A 24,471-nucleotide genomic window follows, 5' to 3' on the forward strand; every position below is an offset into this window, starting at 1 on the left:
GTCTAACTTAAAAAAAAAATTAAGAAATTTAATTTCCAAGGTTATTCCTTGTAGGCTAAAAGAAACTGATGATAATCCGAGTGAATGCTTACGAAATAGTTGGAATAAAGAATAGAAATGAAATCTTTCAGTTTTACGTCCCACAGTTATGCCGGCTAGGCTAAAGGAGACGATGATGATGATGAGAAATGAATGCAATAGTGGAACGAAGAAAGTGGGAGAAAACGGGAGAACCCCAAGAAAACCCACGCACATGGTGTTTGTCCACCACAAAGTTCACTTGCTACGAGCTGAGATCGAACCAGGGACCCCACGCACTAGAGGTGAACGCTCTACCACTGTCACCGCGACACAGGAAGGATAGAATAGTAACATTGGATACACTGTTCGAACTTGTCCTAGGAATGAACCAAGGACTCTTTAACCAATGATGGGCGCTTTACCACTGAGCTAGCGTGCCTTCTTAACCTTACAGCTGTTGCAATGACGCTATATGCAGCAAATTGTATTACATATCAATGAAATTTAATTACGAATAAGAGAAAATGTTCCACTATTTATTTTAATGTCTGATATCTTAACAATGAAAATGGAACAAGGTTATTAGGTTTATACGTACATTATAACACAACCTCTCATTTATTACGTTTCTAATACTTTGGTTTGGCTCAACTCGGGACAATACTCTACATTTTACTTATCTCTGTGGCGAGTATTGAAGAACTTTATTGTAGGAAAAGAACCTATAATCTCCCTAATAAAGATGATATTTCACTATTCATCCCATGGATTGACGGACAAATGCAAAACCTGAAAATTTACCTCACAAAATCGTTTATGTGAGATAATCATACTACATCTTTATTCAGAGTATATTTTGGTTTCTGGAAGAATAAATCATTCTTTGAAAGGGTCCTTTAATTGTATGCAATAAACATTCTCCTTTTCCAGAAGCACACAAAGATGGGACGTTGTAACACTTTATATCACTCAATATTTTGGTGGAAGGGCACTGATTCCCGTTATCCTGTCTGTTATGTTAATTTATTCTATTGGAGTATTACTTATTCTCAAATATAAGGAGAAACTCGGGCTTATTTCTACATACAAAAGATTATGATTGATTTTACTAATGTCCCTAGGCAGGGGCGGATCCAGGACCGACTTCTGGGGGAGCAGTGGGTTGTCATAATGCTACTTTTAAGGACTCCAAACTCTGGGATGGATTTTATTTATATATATAAAACAAGAAAGTTTCCTCTTCTGGTGGGAGGGCGATCGCCCGATCGGTTCCCTGGATCCGCCCCTATCCCTATGTATGTACTCATATCGCCCTTGGGTATCATTTTCTTTCCTGTTACAATTTCTTGAAATGTTCTTCCCGTTCTTCTCATCAAATCGTCAAAGCTCCTACGCCCCTGTACTTTTCATTTTCATATTACAAAAATAAATATTCTGTAGTTGTTAAAACTGATTTAAAAGATGACCTTTTTATTTTTTTAAAAAATAGGATTACTTATACAAACGAAACAAAAAAAAACATGTTTTTATTTTATAGGAAGGAATATCCAATTTTATTATTAAAACATTAAGCTTATGATTGTCCATTTAAATCTCACAATTCAGTGCAGAGCAGATATATAACAGTGGATTCACGAAGCTGACAGATGAAATCCTACTTCAAGGTGTGTGATTTTAGAATTGTTAAGAGAAAAAGAACTTCATAGTTCGCCTGGTTTTTAAAATGCTTTTAATGCTTTTTCAGCTGATTTTATATTGCTGTACAAACAATGCGTGCTGTACTGAACTCGGCAAGTTTTCGTTTCTGTTTTTCTATAAACGTCTCACAAAAAGTAAGAGAGGAGCTTTTGATTATTTGAGCAGGTGTGAATGTTAGGTTTTAAGTTGACAGAGACTTCCGAACGAAGGTTAATGTTTGAATTATACCCACTAGAAGAAGTGACAGCGGCTAAAGAATATGTATAACGTTTAATATAGCCAAGTGCCTCATTTTTTTAGAACTGCCTAGAGTTAACCATCATTTATTTAAACAGGAATTTGAAGCGAGAAAGTAAACTGTGCTTTCAAGTCGCGTCATTTTAGTCTGTGTAAGCAAGAATGGGTACACATCCATATACACACATTATAACACACACACATACACACACCAGAAGCACGCACAACAGATACACACACACTAAAGCTCGGCTGTACAGTTACGACAATTTGGTGTTGTCAACATTTACGAAAAAAAAAAAAATCGTAAGCTTTAGAAATAGAACATGACATCTTGAAGAGGCATATGAGTATGTTTTGACTAGCGTGAGAATCGGACACGGATCATATTCTAAAGAATAATCTTCGGTCTGTGTCAAATGTATGTCTTAATGCCTTTGTCCAAGGAAGAAATCCTTGATGTCCAAAGGCAAAAGCTGTGAAAGATGTGTTGGTTGTACTATATTGCATTCTTTGGCAGACTGGCATGTCAGACTGCTTGCCTCCAAGATTCCCGCTTGCCCCGCTGTCAGGGTTTCTTGAGATTGCACCTGTCGCTTTGTTACGTACCTTTCCGACCGGGTACATTGTGAGGGGCGCTGGGAGGGATTGCCCGCTTGCTGACCTTCCCGCAGAGACTGAAAACATAAGAAGATGGGCGTAGAATCATGTGACTTAGCATTCTTTGGTTCTTAATCGCTAGTTGTAGGATGGGGAGATGAATAGATGGGGGGTACTTCGTATTTTGCAGCCTTTAAGGGTTTTTGCATTTATGGGAATTTCTTTAAGCCTTCGCGGTTTCGCTAACCTTTGACCTCCATCTCCTCCCCTTCCTAGAATTCCCCTTCTGGGCTCTGTTCCCACTCGGCAAGCGTTGCACGTGTACTTCAGAGGATTTAACCGGACTTGATGCATAGTTTTCTGTAAAATCCGCGCTCCTTTTTGCACCACAAAAGTCGCGATTCGCATGGTACTGTCACTTCTGTCGGAGAAATCGTGAAGAAAACTGTTCAAGACTTTTGAGTGCTAAGTAAACAACGAGTCTTCTGCCAGCCAACACCGAGGCTGAAGACTCTCCGGGTGTAGTGTGTGTGTGAGACTAGATTCTCTACAAGCCCAGACTGCGCGGGCCCAGCGCACGTGTGTAGTGTATATCTTTTGCTGCAGGGAGGTGAGCAGTGAGTGACCTTAAACTCAGAATTTCCTGGTAGTAGACTAGTAGCTTTTCACGAACACTATACTGTGTGTTATTTGTAGTTAGAAATTATTTTATGTAATAACTTTTATTTGTCAGTACGTAATGCAATTTACACGTAAACATGAACATGTGTTCGTATAATCCTATGGCCTTCTTTTGTAGTTTTGGAAGTTCCAGAATTTGTTAATGACGACTTAACTTTCTGCGTACTATTTGTTATATCCAGAAGTTTAATTCAGAATATTTTGTGTTCACACCTTAATTATTTTTCATAGATTCTGTATCACTCTGAATCAAATGAACAATTCAAAACTCGAAAATCTGAAGCTCGTGATATTTTAGTTTTAAATGAATTAGTAATTTGAAAATCAGGTATAGGCTACTTCGTATTTGTCAGGTAAACAAAAATTAAGAAGAAAAGGAACTAAGACTTCTTTAAGAATAGGATTGCCTATGGCAATATCTCGTCTCGAAAATTTCGTGAAAGAGCTCTGTCTCATGGGCAACTCCACTTTAATGACACTTCAAAAATAATTGAATGTTATACTTAAGATATTAGGACTGGCGACTCCTCAGGGAAATCACATTAGTAAAAATTAAGATGTTATCCGTACAAACTAAGGGGTGAATTCTTATCTAATGTTCTAATATTTGTATACAATCTTTAGAATATTGGGTACGGGTTCTTCCCTTAGGTTGTAATGATAACACCTTAATTTTTACCCATGTTGCTTCTCCTTAAGAGTCGCTACTGATAGAAATTAGATCCAGGCAGCAAGCTGCATAGAGCAATGACTGTAAGTTCTACCATTTTTTTTTTAAACATTAACTTGTCGTTCAACACTAAGCATTCATTAAAAGATTTGATCACTTCACCAACGCATTTGGCGAAACACGATCTTTAAAAAAAATATACTGAGCTGGTAGATGAGTAAGCATTAATTGTTTTAATGAATGTTTATAGGGAAAGCTGTCATTCTCCTTTTTGTGGTTAAATAGCAAGTAAAAAACATAGCTGATAGTCATTTTGTATTACCAGTTGCTTATAGTCTGATCTAAGTAGAGAATATCATTAAATTTATGAATATGAATAACCTTTTTCTGTTCCAGCCACGCCCCTTAGTTCTTGAGCCGTACATGTACTTAGATAATGTTGCAAACTATATTGTTGAATGAAGCGTATCTACAATAGGAATTATTCAGAAATTGTTTAAATAAAAATTTACAATCAAACTGTTCATATTTTTGCAGTCAATTTTGTTTATATTTTATTCTTGAATATTTTACAAGTAATATGTGCGTCACTATTAGGATGGATTGTGTTTGCCACAGTTAGGAGCATTTTGTCACAGGAGTATGTGCGTCACTATTAGGATGCATTCCGTTTGCCACTATTAGGAATATGTGTGTCACTGTTGGGAGCATTTTATCACAGTTAAGAGTATGTGCGTCACTATTGGGATGAATTGTGTTTGCCACTCTCAGGAATATATGTGTCACTTAGGAATATATATCCAGGATGTGATCAAGGGAGGGGCTAAACCATACTTTACCGTTTAACCCAGTGTAAAACAGGATTGAAGCCCATTTTATCCAGTGTATACCTGAGCGTCAAGGGGGGGGCTATAGCCCCTATAGCTCCCCCCCTTGGATCCGCCACTGTATATATATATATATATATATATATGTGTGTGTGTGTGTGTGTGTGTGTGTATGTGTCACTTTAAGGAGCATTTTGTCACTGGAGTATGAGCGTTACTATTAGGGTGAATTGTGTGCTACTGTTAGGAATATATGTCACTGTTAGGAGCAGTTTGTCACTGTTAAGAGTATCTACGTCACTATTAGGATGGATTGTATGTGTCACTGTTAGGAGCATTTTGTCACAAGAGTATGTGCGTCACTGTTAGAAGCATTTTGTCACAGTTAGGAGTATGTGCTTCACTATTAGGATTGTGTGTACCGCTGTTAGGAATGTGTGTCACAGTTAGGAGTATGTCCATCACTATTAGGATTATACAATACATAGATACATAACTAATCTATTTCAGCAAAATGAAAGCTATCAACTGCTTCAGGTTGGCAACGAACAACGTACTTTTCAAAGACTTAACATTCATTTTTATATGATTTTTTGAAAATTACGCATGAGAATTTGCCCTTAAGCATGTCATTTTATTCAGTTCAATGTGATATATCAATTAATATACAGTACGCTCATATTCATTTGGACAATATTGTAGTTAAAGAAAAAATTAAATGTTTAACAGCTAACCACAATTTTGGGCCCTAACTCATTAATCATTCTGTATACTGTCATCATACTAGTGGCATTATGAAAAGACTTGATGAGGGTATAGGCCTACTTCAATATCAGTTTCACCTTAATAGGTGGCGTTGTCACAGAAACTCGATTTTCTTGAAAAAATATGCTTGAGAGTTTAGACTTTCTCGTATCATTTTGTTTAGGGCAATAAGATCTATAGATTGATGTATGTCTCATCTTCCGATATTTTACTTTTTTTTTCGTTATTGGCTAATAACATTGTAAAATTTGAATCAGTGGGCTCTGGGAGGACTTAACTCAAACAAAAACGAAAAAAAAAATGACTTAAAATCTTTAATATATGATATTAAGATTTGTTTGCCACTTTTAAGTTGCCCACTTTCTGAAAAGAAAAACATTTCAGTCTGTGCGTCATGCTATCCTGGAAACGTTGCTTAGGAGATGTGTGATGTTAGTTAGGATTAGGATTTAGGTATCTGGGGGGATGACGTCCCTCGGCGAGCACATTATCCGGAGAAAGGGAAGGAAGAAAGGATTAGGGAAGGAAAGAAGCGGCCTAATACCATTATATTAGTTATCATCCCGGCATTTGCCTGGTGTGAATGAGAAAAACCCAGGAAAACTTCATTCAGGATGGCTGGCCTAAAAAAAGCTTTTTACACTTTTTCGACCGAGTGCCCCCATCGGGAATCGAACCCGGAATTGCTCGCACCGGAGGCGGTAATGTTAGTTGTAGAAAAGCAAGGCGCATGATGAGAATTCTTATAATAAACGACAAACATCTCAGTGCAACGTCCTAATTCCCTATAGTAAGTGTCACGGTTGTGTACACTATCACTTACTAGCCTAACGCTAACATATGTCGTTACGTGCGGGATTGTTGTATGTAACAAGTCTTTGAAAACAATTGCATGTTAAAACGTATGGTATGAAGTTTTGAAAAGTTGATGTGTAAACTCAAAAATAAATAAATAAGTTTATTAAATATAAATAATTACAGTATTTTATTCAGCACGATTTTAATCTATAGTGGACACCGGACCGAAGGCTTCCGCGCAACTACTAGTTTGCCACAGCTAAACTTCTTGGTGTTATAGTTCAGAAATGTCTATCACAGCTCACTAGTACTTAAAAATATATATTAAAAAATTTAAAAAAAATGAACTGACATCGTGACATCCATTCAAGTGTTATTAGGAAAGTACAATCAATCACTTATATTTAAATGTGATAAATGTGACCTGAGGATGCAAATGGCGAACACTATTACTTATTAATTTACTTTTATTTGACGTAACGAGCACATTAATTGTAACAGCTTGAATCAAAAATCAAACCGCATATTCTGCTTTAGTGGCTTTAAACAGATTTGAGTTTGCAAAATACTTAACAATATAGCTAAAATGTTGCTTTATATCTGCCTTACGGGATGTTTCTGCTACCGGTGTCTGCAAACATTGTGCGTGTTGTTCATATTGAAACTGGAATTCTGTTTGCGCAAATGACTAGCAATTTAATAAAGTACTATGTTTGTTTGGTTTCTGGATGTTGAAGGATCATAATAGTAAAGGACACCAATGTCTAAAAGCTTGCTTTTGCGTGCATGTTAGTCAAGGTAAAATACATTACTTACATTATTATTTTCTTTTTAAGATTGTACCTTCCCTGTTTTTAGTTCTTTAAACTTCACTGTACAGCGATGTATGTAGAATTTAAGCTTTGGGGCGAGTTTTGAACAAAAGGAAGCTCTAGTCTTGGGACGTTGAAGAGTTTTCTGATTTTGTAGATAAAGAAAATAAATATACAGTCTTGTTCAAAGAACCCTGGCCTACCTATGTGTACTTGTAAAAGTATCTAGTATTATCTATTTGTTGAATCGAATCAAACATGCATCTTCTTTACCCAATCAGAATCTTTATTTCAGGAATGTTATAAAAAAATTCCTAAGCACAGCTGGGACAATAACCTTTCAATGACAAATGGGTGGCCAGTTTTATATATATCTTGTTTCGAAAAGTGTATGTGTTTCTATTGGAAGAGCTTTATCTTGTCACAAAAATTGTCTCGTCTCGTATCGTAGAAAACTCTATTGCCTGTCCTATAAGTTTGATGGTTGTTTGTAGTCTGCAGGCCTGACTAACTATATCATGAACCATTCTTCTTTTCCAGAAGTAGAGAGATCAGATCGTGATAGGATGGTAGAGCCCTCCTTCTCGCAAAATAATCTAGCGATATCATATTTTCGAATGCATCATAAATAGCATCTGCATCTGGATTTTCTAGATCAGACATTTTAACTGAATGTTCCTTGACATCACAGTTTCATGCTCTTCTTCTCAGTAAATCACTCATGCAGAGTAAGGAGAAGGCAGAAAAGTTAGAGTTGACAGGAGACAGTAGTAACAGGCGATCAAGGCGTAATCGATAGTTTCGTAGATGTACTGTTCATAGATTCATGACTAATTGAACACTGCCAACCTTGTTTTATTCATTCCGCCTACTTTGTTCCCTCCACTTCTTTGCTCAATATGTTCTCTTACTCCTGCCTCTGATAAAAGGTAAAAGCCAGCTCCCATCTCATATATTTGGATGTGGAAAATGGCTGTTCTAAATATACTAACCTAAAAGCTCTGGTACTACCCAAAAACATATCGCATTCAAACTTGGGCTATGTATGGTCAGTGCATTAATTCTCAACACCATCTTTTTGGCTCATCAGATCGGAATTCGCTACCTTTAAACTCAAGTAGATTCTTAAGTACCAACGGATTTTGGCGAATATCGCGTTCCCGCCAAGAATCACATCACGGGCTACGTATGATAATCATTTGCCTACACAAAATCGCTTAACAGAGTAAATCATAAAGAAAATTAGGATATATATATGTTCACTGTTATAAAACATTGCAAATAAACAGCAACATATACATAATTAAGTTTCTAAAACGTTTTACTTCATTGTAATAGCTTAATATGAGTTAGAGTAGTGAATATTTAAGCAAAGAATATCGTAACAAGCATAGATAATAATATTATTTAAAATGCATGAATCGGAACTAATTATGCATATAGTAAAATGCACAAAGCTCTTCAAACAATGTTTTATAAATATTTTGAACACCAGAAACAAAGTGTAAGTTCTTTTAAAAATCTTCGATCCTGTCAAGTTTTACTCTTTTTAAAAATCAACGAAAATTATCTATTTAATGACTTTTCCCCTTCTATTGAGCTCTTTAACGTATTAGCTTTTATTACCTTATGAAGCGAAGAAAGGGATCTTTCCTCTTAATTCAAGCGTAAAGTTGTAAACGTTGCACGTTGCTTTTTTTTTTTTTTTTTAGTTTCTTTGTTGCAACAGTTCCGGATAATTAATACATATATAAATTGAAAAATAAAACAAAATACTGTTGAATAAGTTTATAGTATTTGTGAAGTTGTTTCTAAATATTGGTTATGAAATCATTACATGCGTTCGAAACAATTCGTTAAATCAACAAAAAATATCAAATACGTATAAGCATGTAACCTTATGTAGGAAATTTAGCTTTGTGTCTACGAGCATACAACTGACATACGTGTGTAAATTCGTTTTTAGTGACGAGCACAACAGTTCTCTCCCTATCAGATACTAGGTTCATATGAGAAGTCGCGCTCTGCTACTGAATTCAGGAAGTTTTCATTGGCAGGCCGCCACGAAGTTAGGGCGAGTAGAAGCTTATCAGAATATTCAGTTACCTTGTCAAAAGTGGCCTAAACACATTTGTTTTGCCAGAGGCCAGATTGTCTATGAGTTCATAGAGTGCCAGTGTTTTCTTTTTTTGATAGGTCATTTAATGGCTTATGCTTTATGCATGCATTATAGTTAGCCATATCTGTGAAATAACTTTTCTCCTTTTTCTATAGTAATGACATATTCATAGGCTAGGATTTAAAATTCAGTGCAGTGGAGGGGACCCTATCAAAATGTAACATCGGGTTTATTTGCTAATCTTAGGACTAATATGTGTGTGTCACCGTTAATTTTTTTTTTAAAAAAGCAATAATATGTTAGTTAACACTGTATTTTGCTATATAGGGAGTACAAAAATAAATAATTTCTTTCAGCAATTTTTTTAGTCATTATTGACAAGCGAAAGGCATACTTTTGAGCGTTTCAGAATTTCGTTTTTTTTTTCATTTTCTCGAAAACTACACATGAAAATTTACTCTTAATTACATCTTTTGTTCAGCTGGATGTGATCTATCGATTCATGTATAAATATGCCTTGCATTTGTATAATATTTTATGTAAGCAGAAATTAAAATTTAAATGATTACAGGAATATTCAAAATATTTTAACAATGACCCTGTATAATTATTAGAGCAGCACTAACAGGTTTCCAACTTTGATTTATGCTTAGTTGGTGTTTAACGTCTCCTTTCCAGCACCAAGGCTATATCAGACGGGACCTATTGTCCAAAGTGCGATTGAACCACTACTGAGATTTATATCCAAAGAAAGTATTACTCGAACCCGGGACCATGCGAATAGAAAGCACACCTTTTTAAATTCGATCAGAGATGAACTCTCTACCACTGAGCCACAGCGCCTGCCCCCCCTCCCCCGGCCCCCGTATCAAAGTATTTTGTTGGACATTATACCGTATTCATTAACAAGCACAACAGTACGATTTGAATAGTATCTAAAGCAAATAACGTAAGTATATCATTTACCCTTGTTTACGGACATCGGTCTTTCCAATTTCTGTAGAGTGAATTTTGCTGTTTTTCTTTCTTTTTATTGCTATTTCAAGTAATGTAACTGAAACTCCTTGAATGGAACTCGACTATGTGATGATTCACCGTCCTTGTGACTGTGGTATTAACTTCATCTGGTCAATGAGAAGCTGAGGTAAAAACTAGTTGCTCTAGATTGTGCTTCTTCACAGTTGAATACAAATCGGATTCAAATAACATAGTACGCATAATAGTGTTTAATGTTGCTCTATAACAGTTAAGAGAGAAAACATAGTGGCTGTCGTTAATGATTTTTGATGAGTCAAATCACTTGACGGTTTAGAGAGTAAAGGATTCTCCAATGACCATTCATTCTCCAGTAACATACGGTTATTATGTGGAACTGTTTTCGCCTCTTCCTCGTATGACTCATCCGTTGGATCTCCTCAAACTTGATGCTGAAATTTCAGTTACAAGCGCCCTACTTAAGCCCAACCCAACGTAGTTAAGATCGAGGTATTGCCATTCTCTCGAGAATAGGATGTTGTCAGAGAGACCACATCAATTTGAGTTCATTGTTATTTATTTATTTGTGTGCCGATGAAGTCAAATTATGGTTGTGTCGTTGGAAATTATTCTGATTTCAGAAAGACGTAAACATCTTGTGCAATCTACAACTGCGATAGAATTTTAAAAAAGGATTGATTGAACTATAGATCACGTTCAGATATTATTATTATTATTATTATTATTATTATTATTATTATTATTATTATTATTATTATTATTATTATTATTATTATTATTATTATTATTATTGATTTCAGCAGTAATTGTATTCAGCATTAGTATTACAACTTACGTGAAATACTCTCTCATCGTTCAATAATTAATAAAATTAATGAAAAAAATAAGCAGTTTACGTACAGGCCTCCGCTTCTTGAAAAATTCGTTGAATATGATTTGAATTCACCAAAGTAACAGAGCTTTTTCCATCCCAAAATACCCTTGTCCTTAAAGAAAGAAAAAAAAACTCCATTTCTTTTGTAAACTCCATGATGAATTCTTGCAATTGAATGGTATATATATTCTACATACATTAAAATACATCATATTCCAGGATTCATACGTCCACATCCAGCTATACAGAAAAGGTTTCCTTCTTATGAATCTACCATATTCAAGAACACGCCCTAATTCCAAAAACGAACTATTACGATCATGCCCATACTAGTTGCACACGCCGCTTAGGCTTTCTTTAATAACAAATAATTATTCTTGAATGAGTAAGTAGGCGACATATGTATATATTAGGGGCAAAAAAGCACCACAAAAATATATTCAAAATATCATGAAAGATGGACCGGAGATGCTTTCTTTGATGTAGCTCCGACTTTGGAGATAGATAAAAATGCTACAAAGAACTATATTTATAAACAAACAATATTTAAAATTGATTTCCGTGTACATTTTCATTTGGATAATGTTAAAGCATTTAACAACATTTTGTTTGGGTATAGGTCATCTTTGTTACACCACTTAACACGGGCGTCCCTGGCGGAGAGGACAAGAAGGAAGCGTCCCCCCAATATTTTGAAGTACAAAATATTCAGTATTTTATTCTAATTTAATTTATTTACTAACGAGAGAATAACATATAAATAATAATTATTATATTTATTTGGAATATAATATTCAGGCTGTGAAACAACTATAACAGAGTTCTTGATATACCTCAGGGAGTTCGTGAAGGTAAGCAGAAAGGTAACAAATGGAACCGAAGATAATAAACAGATTGGGCTAGGTAGTACCATTTAAATCACTTTCTTTGATGTCCCCTCCCGCCCAAATTTTACATGCTAGAGACGCCAGTGGCACTGAATGTTTCCCATTGTCAAGAAACAGTTTAAATTATGATATTATGATGTTACTATTGCTGCAAATCATCGATAGAAACTGTACAATTCTTAATTGATTTTTTTAATATTTTAAATAACGTTAATATTCATGCGAGGAAGACAAATACATTCTCTGAAAAATGAATACTCTTATCCCTTGATTCAATTGCAAACTAAAATTCTTCTAATGAAGAAAGAAAGAAATTTAAAAAGATCTTCAGACAATATAACGTAAAGTTACTTCAGTCTAATGATTTATATTGATGATGCTTATATTTAATGAATTATAAAAAGCAGTTCATAACATATAGAAGTGTTTACTTTCTTTTTTCTTTTTCTTTCTTTAATTTAGTTTAAACTGAGTATTTAAATTATATACAGCAAACGGAATGCGTGAAATTCTTGCTTGCACTTTTTCGTAAATTAAACAAATCATCTATTATTATTATTATTATTATTCAATCTATATCAAAAATACAATGAATAAAAATATGTTACACTAAGTGTAACAGAAAAATATCAATATTTGTCCTATGATCAATATTTGTACACAAGATGAGTAGAAGGCTTTATACAATGTTGAATGTTTGCTGACATATAATTTTTATCATGTTTGATTTTAACAATAGTTATATACTATTAGAAAAAGAAATCGAAAGAGAGAAAGTTGTTTCTTTTCTGACATGTTGATCATGAAGCTTAAAATATTAAGATTGTATTTAATACTAAGTCCATTGGACAAAACTCTTTGAGATGTGCGTTAATTCTAAAGCGTTCAAATACACCAGTGCTGAGAAAGAAGAAGAAGAAGAAAAAAAAGAGATATTTTCCGCGAAAATGAGAAGAAATATTCAAATATAATAAATATTGAATTGTTGCTCTTTACTTACAACATATTGCACAATTTAGTTAGAATCATCATAGGTATTTTTGCAGAGTTTGCTGCTTATATTCTTGGCTCGATTAATTTTCAAGGTTAGCTCTTTCAAGATATTTATTTGTTAAATTATAGTTCCTTATGGTGTGATTAATCTACATCCGTGTCATAGGTATTAATATTCACCTGTTAGTCGAATGCCTTAGCATGGAAGCTGTAGACATCTAGCGAGAAACTGGTGAATGATTTAAACATAATTTCGAAATACTCGTTTGGTGGCAGCACTAGTGTTTTAGTTACGTTTCCACAGATTGGTGATACGGAGATATGCGTACACTTTTATATTTTTATTTTTATTTGTTAGTTTCTTCTTCTTTTTGTATATGACTTAATTTTACACATACGTTTTTTAAAATACTCACGAACAATGTTAAAATTGAACAACATAAATTTCGAATTCAAATTAGTAAAGGGTCCCCGAAGGTAAATTTTTGATCATTTTTTAGTCTTCGAAAGAATATTTATTAAACATTTTCTAATATGAGCATCACCACTTTCATTACACTTTTAATCCTCGGTATTTAATGGTAAGTCAAAAATCCCGGCATCCGCCTGATGAAACCTAGGAAAATCATGGGAAAATTTCGTCAGAATGGCCGGTCGTGGATTTGAACCCTGCATCTCCCGATTGCTAAGTGAAAATGCTAATCATTCATCTACTCATATGTCAGCAATTTCTTGTTTAGTTCGTTCAACTTGAGTTCTTTTTATGGGTTGCATGATTCCTTTCAGTTAAAAGAAAGAAAAAAAGTAGAATTTGAAGTAATGGAGAAATCTATTCAATTTAAAAGATGAACTCAGATTTATTTCTATACTTTGTTCTAAAAGGGATTCTATTTGTACATCACGACAATATCCACTCATAAGGCATGAATATTAGCCAATTTAATAAATACCTCCTCCTATTTCCCTGTTCTATTTACTATTTCCCTGTTCTATTTACTATTTCCCTGTTCTATTTACTATTTCCCTGTTCTATTTTCACTTGACTCTCCAACATTACGAATTCTCTGAGTAAATATTCATCTGACCGAACCAAACTTTTATTAAAAGGTGTAGTGATCAACAGCGGTAAAATGGTTGAGCTCTATTATTGTTTGAAAGATATTGTTGAACTATTCGTAGCTTACAACATCGTAATTGATTTCTAAAAATTATAAAAGTGTGTTTGAAAATTACTTATTATGCTTAGTAATACATATTTTAAACACAATCTAACATCCGCTTAACAAGAAACATTCATTGCTCATCCAGTTATTAATGCTTTATATGTTTGCACAAGGCATTGATTTTTTTTTTTTTAAAATAGCACTAGTATTTTTCAGTTTTTGAATGTGTTAAAATTTGCACATAAGTTCGGTTCAGCTCTCATCAATTCTCTATTAATTATTTAATTTTTTATTATTTTTTCGAAACTATTCTAACAAATATTTCGCTTTAGCTGAATAGCTTTTCTATTACTAATGTAGCCCTATAAACTAATAGTCTAGTTAATGTAACAGTATAAATTGAACTGACAGTGAGGCACTGCTAATTATTTTTGAAATTGCCTAACAATGTGTTAATTTTAAGTTTATCCTATAACGTGCATACAGAAAATATTAATAATTCTGTACCTGAAAACGAGTGTGTTGGATGTGGTACATACCTAGTTATTTAAAGACTTACTATACAAGATAGCACTGTTTATCTCGGAAACAATCTTTTTAATGAAAAAAAATCCGTAGTAATTTTGAAATACTTTACAATACAATGCTACTAAATCCATCATTGTCTCAAATTTGCAAAAATTAAATTTTAATACTTTTCTTGGTCTCAGGTACAGAGTTCAATCCTCAGTATTGCAATTACTCAGAAACTATGAGACAAAGTGCAGGATTTGTCTCGTTTTACAATATGTTAAACAAATTTATTATTTGTTAATGAAAAACTAGTTAGTATCCTTAAGATCTTCTCGTCGTTCCATCACTATTTTTTCTACAATTTTTTTTAAAGCCCACGCTTTTGATATTTTGACAGTCATATCAAGGCTCTGTAATCTTTTCTCAACTAATTAATATAAGATACACTATATTAACTTCTATTTGTTGAATATCATGCATCAGGGAAAAGAAAAATTCACGTAATTAAAAACCCATTTCTGCTATAAAATAATCGCTAAAACATCAATTATGGAAACATGGATTGATATTACTGTCATTCTCATTGATTTCTAAAATAACCATATCTCATTTATCCGAGTTCAAAATAAGCTTTTCTATTTTAGTTTAAGTTAGTTCTTTCCAGTATAAATCTCAAACAATATGCTATAATCTTTTAATTCTTTTATTGCAGGAGTTTGAGCGACCATGCGCGTGCGCGATTCCCTTCACCTGTGCCTTCTATTGCTGATAGTGTTATCCTCTGCATTGCGTTGCGTCGCCCTGTCATCCGCAGCTGCGTCTGTTGATTCGTCTGGTCAGAGACCAAGCAACAGCAAAGACAACACCAACAGCATCAGGAAGGCCAAATCGAAGGAAGTGAAACGAGATCCTCAGCGAGAAATCTTTGTAAAGTCAGTTGAGTCTGGCCTTCTCCAGTTATTTGGATTCAAGAAAAGACCCAGAGTCAGCCGGCAGGATATAGTCATACCTGACGCCATGATGCAATTGTATAAAGAACAAACGGGAATGGACCTTAACACCATAGATCTCAAGTTACCAGGAAGGCACGCACGCTCTGCTAACACTGCCAGAAGCTTCACTCATATAGGTAAGAACTAGCTCGTCTTAGATTCATTGCCGTCATCATTATTATTTAAATAAAGAAATAAAGTCTGACCAAAGCAAACTAATCTGTGTTACAGTTTCGGCAATATATCATTCCTTCATCAGAATTATCTGACACATATCACATCACGTAATGTGTCTGCTAAGGACAAAGATATAGTAAGTTTTATTTTGGTCAGGTTTTATTTTTTACTTAAGTTATACGTATTTCCAAAGATATAATGAATAATAATCATACATGAGATTAATTACATCTTCATGAAATTCATTAGTTGTCATCTATTTCAGTTATTTTACAGCCATGTGAAGGGAAAACGTTTCCCTGGTTTCTAAACATTATAGATTGGGTGCTCTCCCAGCCGTTTGCAATAGCTATACAAGGAAAACAGTAACTGACACGATGAAGTCATCCCCATGAAACAAACAATTGTCATAAAGCGTTTCTCTACTTCTATTGATCGATTTTAAAGTTTATTTATTTTTAACCGATTCATTATCATTTGCTAACATTCAATGGATTCAAGTTTATTATTGTCATTAGAAATTATAAGGGATTCTTGTTATATAAAATTAGGTATCTTTATAAGTATTTTCTACTTGTCATCTTATTCCCGCATGAGTTTAAACTTATCAAAGAAGTGACATTCTTGGTATGTTCTCGAAATATATATGTTTTGTTCCGGGTAGTAATGGTGAACTCCATAAATGTTACGTGCAATCTGAATGCCCGGAAATTACAGTTGAGGTGTTCGAGTAGTAATATCAAACTACTTTCTTGGCTATATGTATAGTTTGTGGAAGTCGTTCTTCTTTTCCGTAGAAAATATAGTTTCAAAATAAGTAGACCAATATTTTGATCATTCAGAGTGCATTTTCAAGAAACAAGTCTTTGTTGAGTTCGCTCTTATTACTCGCAACGTCTCATATGTTCTGGAAATAGTTTTCGAGAACATACTAAGAAAGAATGGGACTTGTTTGTTATTGTTCAATGACAAATAACAACAGGATGTAATGTAGAAAATAGCAATAAAGATATTAGCCTAAATTAAATAGTTAATTATACAAAAGGATTCTAATATATTAACGAAAGGAGGAAACAACCGATTATTAACATACTAACTTCTCTGTAAGTACAAGGTCAATGTATACAAAGACTGAAAAAGTGCACGACTGGACCGAAACTCGAACCCGGGACTTTTGGCGCACCGTAATGATGCGTTAACCACCACGCTGCCCAGTCTGCTTCCAGAACACCCATACACTCTCTCACTAGTGGTCTGACCGAAAGAACATCGACTTCAGGAGTGGGACAGTGTATGGCTGTTTCGGAAGCAAACTGGGTACCGTAGTGGTTGATGCATCGGCACGGTACGCTGAAGATCCCGGTTTCGAATCTCGATCCAATCTTGTACTTTTTCACTCTTTGTGTATCATAGGATTCTAATAATTATATATATTTCGAGAATAACCAAGAAGAGAGTTTTAAGGTCCTACTTCACTGTTCAGGACACAGTGAGAATAGTACGTAATTTTCAAATAGTCGAAAGCTTCCTCGATGGATCATAAAAAGGAAAAAATACTTGAGAAAGATAAACTTGATTTTTTTTAAAAAATCGTTAGACTTTTCGAAAATACTGACAGTAAAACTTTCTACTGTGTTTATTAAGAAATTAAATATAAAATACTTATATTTGAATACTGAAAAGTGATACTTATTTCTGCCTGACTATCCTTAAGTGACTATCTTGTATGTTTTTCTATAATTTTAATTTGAAATATGTTTGATCTAACTACCTTGGAAATATAAAATTGTAAAGCACCCGGACAATTGATACTATCTTTCTGACATTCTTCGTAAAATAATGTTTTCTTAAAAATTATAATTGTAGCTGAAAATGTCCTATAAAATTTCACTCAAAGCAAATTAGTAATTAGACATCTTTTTACTGATCCAAACTGTAATAAAATTAATATTGTAAATATCTCCAATAACGTTTTCAAATAGCGTCCAAAACCCAAAGCTCTCTCATAAATAATTCATTTCGAAACATATATTCAAAAAAATGAATTTCAGTAATAATTTAAAACTCTTTAAAACTCTTAAAACCCTTTAATCTTTTTTAACTGGTTCAGTTCCCAAAAGCGACCTAAAAATTCTACAGTTCATGAGATATTTGAAGAGCCATTGCTACTGAAATTAAGAAATAATGAACTGTAGTTCAAGAAGGATAGAAATAATGGTACTGGTAGCTGATTTGGTGAGCAAGCTCAGTCAAACGTGTATCAAAGTCTTTCAGTTGCTTAAAAAAAAGTCACAGTTTATCGTTATTATTATTTTATTGAGAATATTAGTAGTAATAATTTAAACAAAATGGAGAGAGAATAAAAATTTTAACATAAGCTTAAATGAGTTACGTATTTATGCAAAAATAACTATCAAGCGAGGGAGTATATTTTGTTCATGCTTCTGATGAGGCTCAAACATGGGTTCAATTTTCGCATAATCTTTAAATATTGTTATACGTGTATGTTGAAGCAAAAATTTTCTTGATTACTTAAAAAATAGAAGAGTCAATATGCTGCATTGACAGTATGTATTGCCAATAAGTATTAACACCAGTAGAGAGTATCATTATAAGATTTATAAATATCAATCTAAAATTGGAATTTCAGTTTAAAATGAGCTTCCAGGCATGATGGGAGTCTTAATCCAATTGTTTCCTTGTCATGAGAAAAGTGAACGGAATGGAAATAAATATAAATATAATTCTAGTAAAGAAATAATATTAAAATAAATAAATAAATAAAAACGTTTAGATAGACAAACTAACTAGCAATAAATTACTTCAGATAGTTTAATATATTGGAGATTTTTCTTAATTCTATCCAGAATATATCATTGTCGGTGCCAAGGACAAGGATTCAACCCCAGTTAATTTATAATCATTTACACATGTTTTATTGAATAATTTTGACTCTGAATCAATTTGAGCTGATTGCACGATTTCTATACCGGCGACGCATCTTTCAAATGTCTGCCTTATCAACTGTCGATGATAGGTTCTGCGCCTATCATGGTTGTTACGGGCAACGGAGAATGTTTTATTGTTTTGTTTTGTTTTTCAGTTCTATTTGATTGCTTTTTCTGTGTTATATTTACTAGGTAAATTGTGTTTGGGGCGTTGAAGCTAACTGAAAATAAAGTATACTCTCACTAAGAAAATAAAATAGAACTAATAAAATATAACTTATTTTATATGCTTTTTCACACATATATGTACGTACAAATATTGTAATTCTGAGGACTAGTTTATTAAATGTGTATTTTTTCTTTCTTTCTAGAAACCAATGCAGATGCCAATTTTCCTACGAATCGACTTAGATTGTTATTTGATTTGAAAGAAATACCAAACAAGGAAAAGCTGACTGCAGCAGAACTTAGATTATCTCGTATTCCAGTGACTACAAATGATAAACGAAAAAAGAAGCTCTTACAGCAGATTCTAGTGCATGATGTTGTGCGACCAGGACTTCGTGGTTCAAGAGAACCAATTCTTCGTCTTATTGATACCAAAGTAGTGGATATTAGAGATAGTAACGATATTGTATTAGACGTCCTACCAGCTGCTGAAAGGTGGTTGGAATCTCCCCAAAATAACTACGGTCTTCTTGTTGAAGTGTTAAACATGGATGGTTCTATTGCCGAGAAAGAGCACGTTCGTTTGAGGCGTAGTGTTGATGCTAGTGCGAGAAATAATCACGCGAATTCTAATGAACGAGAAAAAGTGTGGCATAAAACTCAACCTCTTTTGTTCACTTATTCAGACGATGGTCAAACTAGGCGCAGATCAAAGCGGGTCCCTCCTAAAAAACATAGACGAAAGGATGGGAAGGAAACATGTCGTAGGCATAAGTTGTATGTGGATTTTGAAGAGGTAGGTTGGAATGATTGGATTGTAGCTCCCCCTGGGTACGATGCTTATTATTGTGACGGAGATTGTCCATTCCCATTAGCCGATCATTTGAACACTACTAACCATGCTATAGTACAGACACTTATGAATTCAGTAAATCCTAGTATAGCTCCAAAAGCATGTTGTGTACCAACAGACCTTTCAACAATATCCATGCTGTATGTGGACGAGGAAAATAGAATTACGCTTAAAACGTATCAGGATATGGTAGTTGAAGGGTGTGGATGTAGGTAGAATCAATCAATTCTACTAAGGTCTAAGGTTTTGGAAGAAGAGATCTTCTGGGTCTCCAAATGGAAGTGTGTCTGGGAGCTTTACGGAAGGTATTGAGAAATGAAGTTTGCTTGCTTCTTCAGTTCATGGGACCTACTTCTTATGGCACCTGACATCATGCAGCTGTGCTTGTGCCGTCACTGTGAAGCAGAAAAGGTATCGAAGTTAGAAGTCAGACACCTACATAATTTTATGACACGACTATAGCACTGTAGTCAAACGAACCGAAGTAAGACGTGTTCTAACTAATGACGTCATGGTAAATGAAAAATGGATAGTAATAACTGACTCAAATGTTGTAACATACATTGCAATATTTTATTCTTGCATGATGTGTACAATGGTAATTTACCACCAATATGTTGGTGCAATACCTTTAAGTACTTTTGTGCAATGTAAACAAATAAGGATAACTATTTTTTCTTAATTTTAGTACTAATAAAGATAGTAAGATGCTTTGTGCACTCTTAAATAATAATTAAGAATGCCGTAATGCAAAATGAGAAATAAATGTTGCAACAAATTAAGGGTTTTGTATAAACTATCTTAATTATTTTTACTAATATTTGTCAGCTTACAAGAAGTGACATGACAGTGCCGAAAAATTCAATCACTTTCATACAATAGCTTCGCATGTGAATGTTGTGCTTTGTAAGTGCTAAGTATTGTACTTATTTGGTGGTACATTGTATGAAACGTGAACCCATAGTGAATACCCAAATTATAGAACTAACGCATTTATCTTTTTAATATGATTATTCTGTCCGGGTTTAAATGAATTAATAGCAACTTTATTTCTATCGTGAAACTTTTCATTCTTTTTTTCAGTATCAATAAAAAGTTGAGCTAATGTAATCTCTTCCACCTCCTCTTAATGAATAATTAGACTGAATCATCGATAGGTATATATATTTAAAAGAATAAAAAATAACGATATTTGGTTTTCATACTCGATAGAGAATTCCTGATAGTAACATTTGGTCTGCTTTGTGTATAAAAATGTTATAGTACAAATTATGTTAGAATGATTAAATTTATTTTTTAAGAATCATTAAGTATACTGATTGGGAATAAGATATAAATGTTACCATTCATTGTTGAATAGGTTTGGCACCGTAAGACCTACGTAGGCCTAATGGAATCAAGAATGTTGTTCCCGCTTCTCAATAATATCATACTTCACAATAGATTGTATAAATTATTGTGCATCCCGAATTAATTCGAAAGAAAGTTGATAATTTGTGTTCGTAACTTCCCTTCAAAAACATAGACATATGTGTTTGTTATTGATATAACCTCACTGAGGAGGGGTGCAACAAAAAATCTGGTTTTTAAAAATGTTTATATACTACTAAATATCAATGCATCAAAACTATTTTTTAACTATTGACTATCTCTAAAAATTGATAAAAGTATACAATTTCACGCTATTGTGTAATTGTACGAAAAGCATTCCAACATTTCTATCAGTACCTCTGTAAAATTCCGCCTCTATGAATTATAAACTAAAATAAATTAACAAATTTAATCCATACTCTTAAATAATAAGCTATTTTGTGGTTAAAATTTTTAAAAATCAGCATTGGATGTTTTAAACGATTTAACCATCTTCGTCTAACCAAGTATAGTGGTAAACCTTGATCACTTCCTTAGTACCCGTGTGAAATAAGTGAAGTGTAATAATTGTCAGCAATTATCCTTTTTTGTATTAATTCTGTTTATTATGTATATACGAAAGTACATGCTTGTACATATATATATATATATGTGTGTGGATGAATGGATGAATGTATTTTGTATGTATGACATTGTAAGTATGTGTGTTTTTACGTGTATAATAATAATAATGATAATTGCAATACCATCATATTTCTGTTAAATCAATGTTCCAAGCTTTACCTTTGTATATAAAATCTTATATATATTATACCGGTATTACTTTTGTAAATATATTCTTTACTGTGTGAGGTTTCCGCTCCACAAACAATTAGCTTCATAAAATTGTATTTTCATAATATTCAGTACAGTAAAGAACATCAAGTGTGAAACATAAATAGTTAAAAAGTAAAATATATCATTGTTAGCGTCAGATACAAGTTCTATTTTTAATTTGAGGAAAGTTTATGTGTAAATTTTTCTTAGAATAGAGGCAATGTAATTTTAAAATATCAAAGAATGTAATCAAGGTGAAATATTTATTGCTACTATTTTTAGAACGTTGTTATCTGGAATTATACTTGACAGATTAGTAACTGCTGTTTATTGAAGAATTTACACTAATCATATATATATATATTTATATTTAAATATGAATTAATTGTGAAGACATGAAGTATTAAAATTTTGAAGACGAGGTATTAAAATATTACTGATTTTAAAGTGCCTTGAAACCGATCATTATTAATTAAATTTAACAGAATATGCGTGCAAACTGCAATTTTTACAATGACAAGTAAAATGTAATGTAATCAATGACATGTTTTCTTAAAAAGTTATGTTATTAAGGCTTTTCACTAAAAATAATATTATCTTCAAAATAAAATAAAAAGAAATATCATGCAAATGTTTCTTGATAAATTATAATAAGAATAGTGTTATAAATGATTCTATGCAGTGAATACTCTAAATTACATAGTTACTATTCACCTACGTTATTTACTATAAATATTTATCTTACTTCCACAAATGCTATTTTCTATGTTTTTATTTGTCTTACAAAATCAAAGTGTACAAAATCATATATGAAATTGCTCTTCTGCTCTTCGACAAGATAGTTTTGTATAAAGTCGTACATTGATTATTATACTTTTGAAGTAGAATTGGTGCTCTACTTCTATCCATGGGTATTGTACAACAAAATAGCCTTCAAGACTCAAATTTTTAAACAGTGCCATTTACTTGTATAGTGCCTTATATAAATATCAAAGCTATTTTTTTTAAATGAACTCTGTACCTGGAAAACAAAGATTTATTTATTTGTGCCTAGTTTGTACAGATCGACTTCTCTGTAAGTACGTTTAGGAAGAAGTCAAGGTGTGAATAGTGTATCATTGTATATTTTTTGAGTGTACAAATTGTAAATATTCGAAATATCTCGAAATAAAACGTATTATATACAATATTTGACGTTTTTATGTATTTTTGACAGAAATGAAACAAAATCCTGTAACAGTTTCTAATTTCCTAGCGCACTGTGTATAAAATGTACAATTAATATTTAGTTCCAATCATTAGAATTTTTTAAGTTAAGTTTACAAGAGCACTATTAACTTATAGATGACAGCAAGTTGTTCTTTCTTTTCAATGGATTTTGTATAGAGAGACAATATTCAAAACAATTCAAATAAATCCAAACTTTGACCAAAAAGAAATTGAATCATTAATCAGGAATCATCAGTGCAGTTTTTCTGATGTTTTGTATCTTTTTCATTGTCGAAAGAGTTTCCTTATTGGAAGTATCTTTCTGAACAGTAAAACTAAGTACTCTCTACAGTGAATAAAATAACAAAATTAAAAACTGCACGGATGGTTCCCTAATTAATGGTTCAATTTGTTTTTGAGCAAAGTTTGAATATTAATCTCTCGAATTTCTTTGAATATTGTCCCTCCACACGAAATACATTAGAAAAAATAGAAAAAAACGTGCTGCCATCTATTGACATTAGTCAAGACTTTACACACACCTTAAGTCAGTAGCTAGTACTGTAAATCTAGCCTAGTTTACATCTTCAGTAAACTTTTGTTTAAGGTATTAGGATAAAACTGAAAATGAGACGACAAAAATTAACGGAAAAAAAAAGAAAGAAAAGAAAAAGAAAATCTTTACGTTTTGAGGAATTCGGCTGCAAGTAATATTTGATCTGGAGATGTCTTCAATTTAAAGGCTATTAATCCAATAAGCACCAAGTACATACTTCTGCAATACAATTACATAAAAAATTGTTTTCTTACTGTCCCTTTTCCTTGATGGTAGTAATACTTTTAAAAGCAATATTTTGTGTAATGGAAGGAATATTTTTTAAGAAAATTGTGAAAATTCGTTGAAAATTTGAAGATAGTTTCTAAATGCATGAAATTATTTCAACGGCATCTTTGAGTAGGTTAGATAATATATTTGTATTTTAATCCTCAAATCCTTCTCAATCAACCTTCTAAGTTATCAATGACATAAATGAAATGGAAAGCTTTCACCTACGCAACTAATATAGTTTGAGTTAATCGACTCCAAATCGAAATTATTTCAAGGATATTTTCTCCCCCTTAGTCTCGATATTTTAGAAAAAAAAATAATCCTTTTAATACAGAAATACAAGTAGCTTTAGAAAAAGTGTTTAAAGCTTTTAACAATCATATTATTTATGTCCGCTTCTATCACCGTCAGAAAATGTGCAGGTTCACATCATTTGAAAGATGCCTACTCTATA

The 24,471-nt window shown here is 33.0% G+C and overlaps 1 protein-coding gene across 4 annotated transcripts in view; it reads left to right on the forward strand.

Annotated features, from left to right (window-relative positions):
- The window catches only part of LOC145686089 (protein decapentaplegic-like), a 155,447-nt gene extending 132,265 nt beyond the window's left edge, over positions 1–23,182 (forward strand). For 2 of the 4 annotated variants that reach the window (XM_081759029.1, XM_081759026.1), the window contains exons 2-3: positions 15,367–15,783; positions 19,143–23,182. In XM_081759029.1, the coding sequence (XP_081615155.1) occupies positions 15,381–15,783; positions 19,143–20,008 (1,269 nt within the window). In that variant the 5' untranslated portion in view covers positions 15,367–15,380 and the 3' untranslated portion in view covers positions 20,009–23,182. Of the gene's footprint in view, positions 1–2,732; positions 3,174–15,366; positions 15,784–19,142 lie in introns of those variants that run through there. The other 2 variants (XM_081759028.1, XM_081759027.1) reach the window with 2 other exon arrangements.
- The last annotated feature ends 1,289 nt before the right edge of the window (positions 23,183–24,471 follow it).

The sequence above is a fragment of the Thermobia domestica genome, chromosome 5 (genome assembly GCF_964235325.1).
Source record: "Thermobia domestica chromosome 5, izTheDome1.hap1.1, whole genome shotgun sequence".
Lineage (NCBI taxonomy): Eukaryota > Metazoa > Arthropoda > Insecta > Zygentoma > Lepismatidae > Thermobia > Thermobia domestica.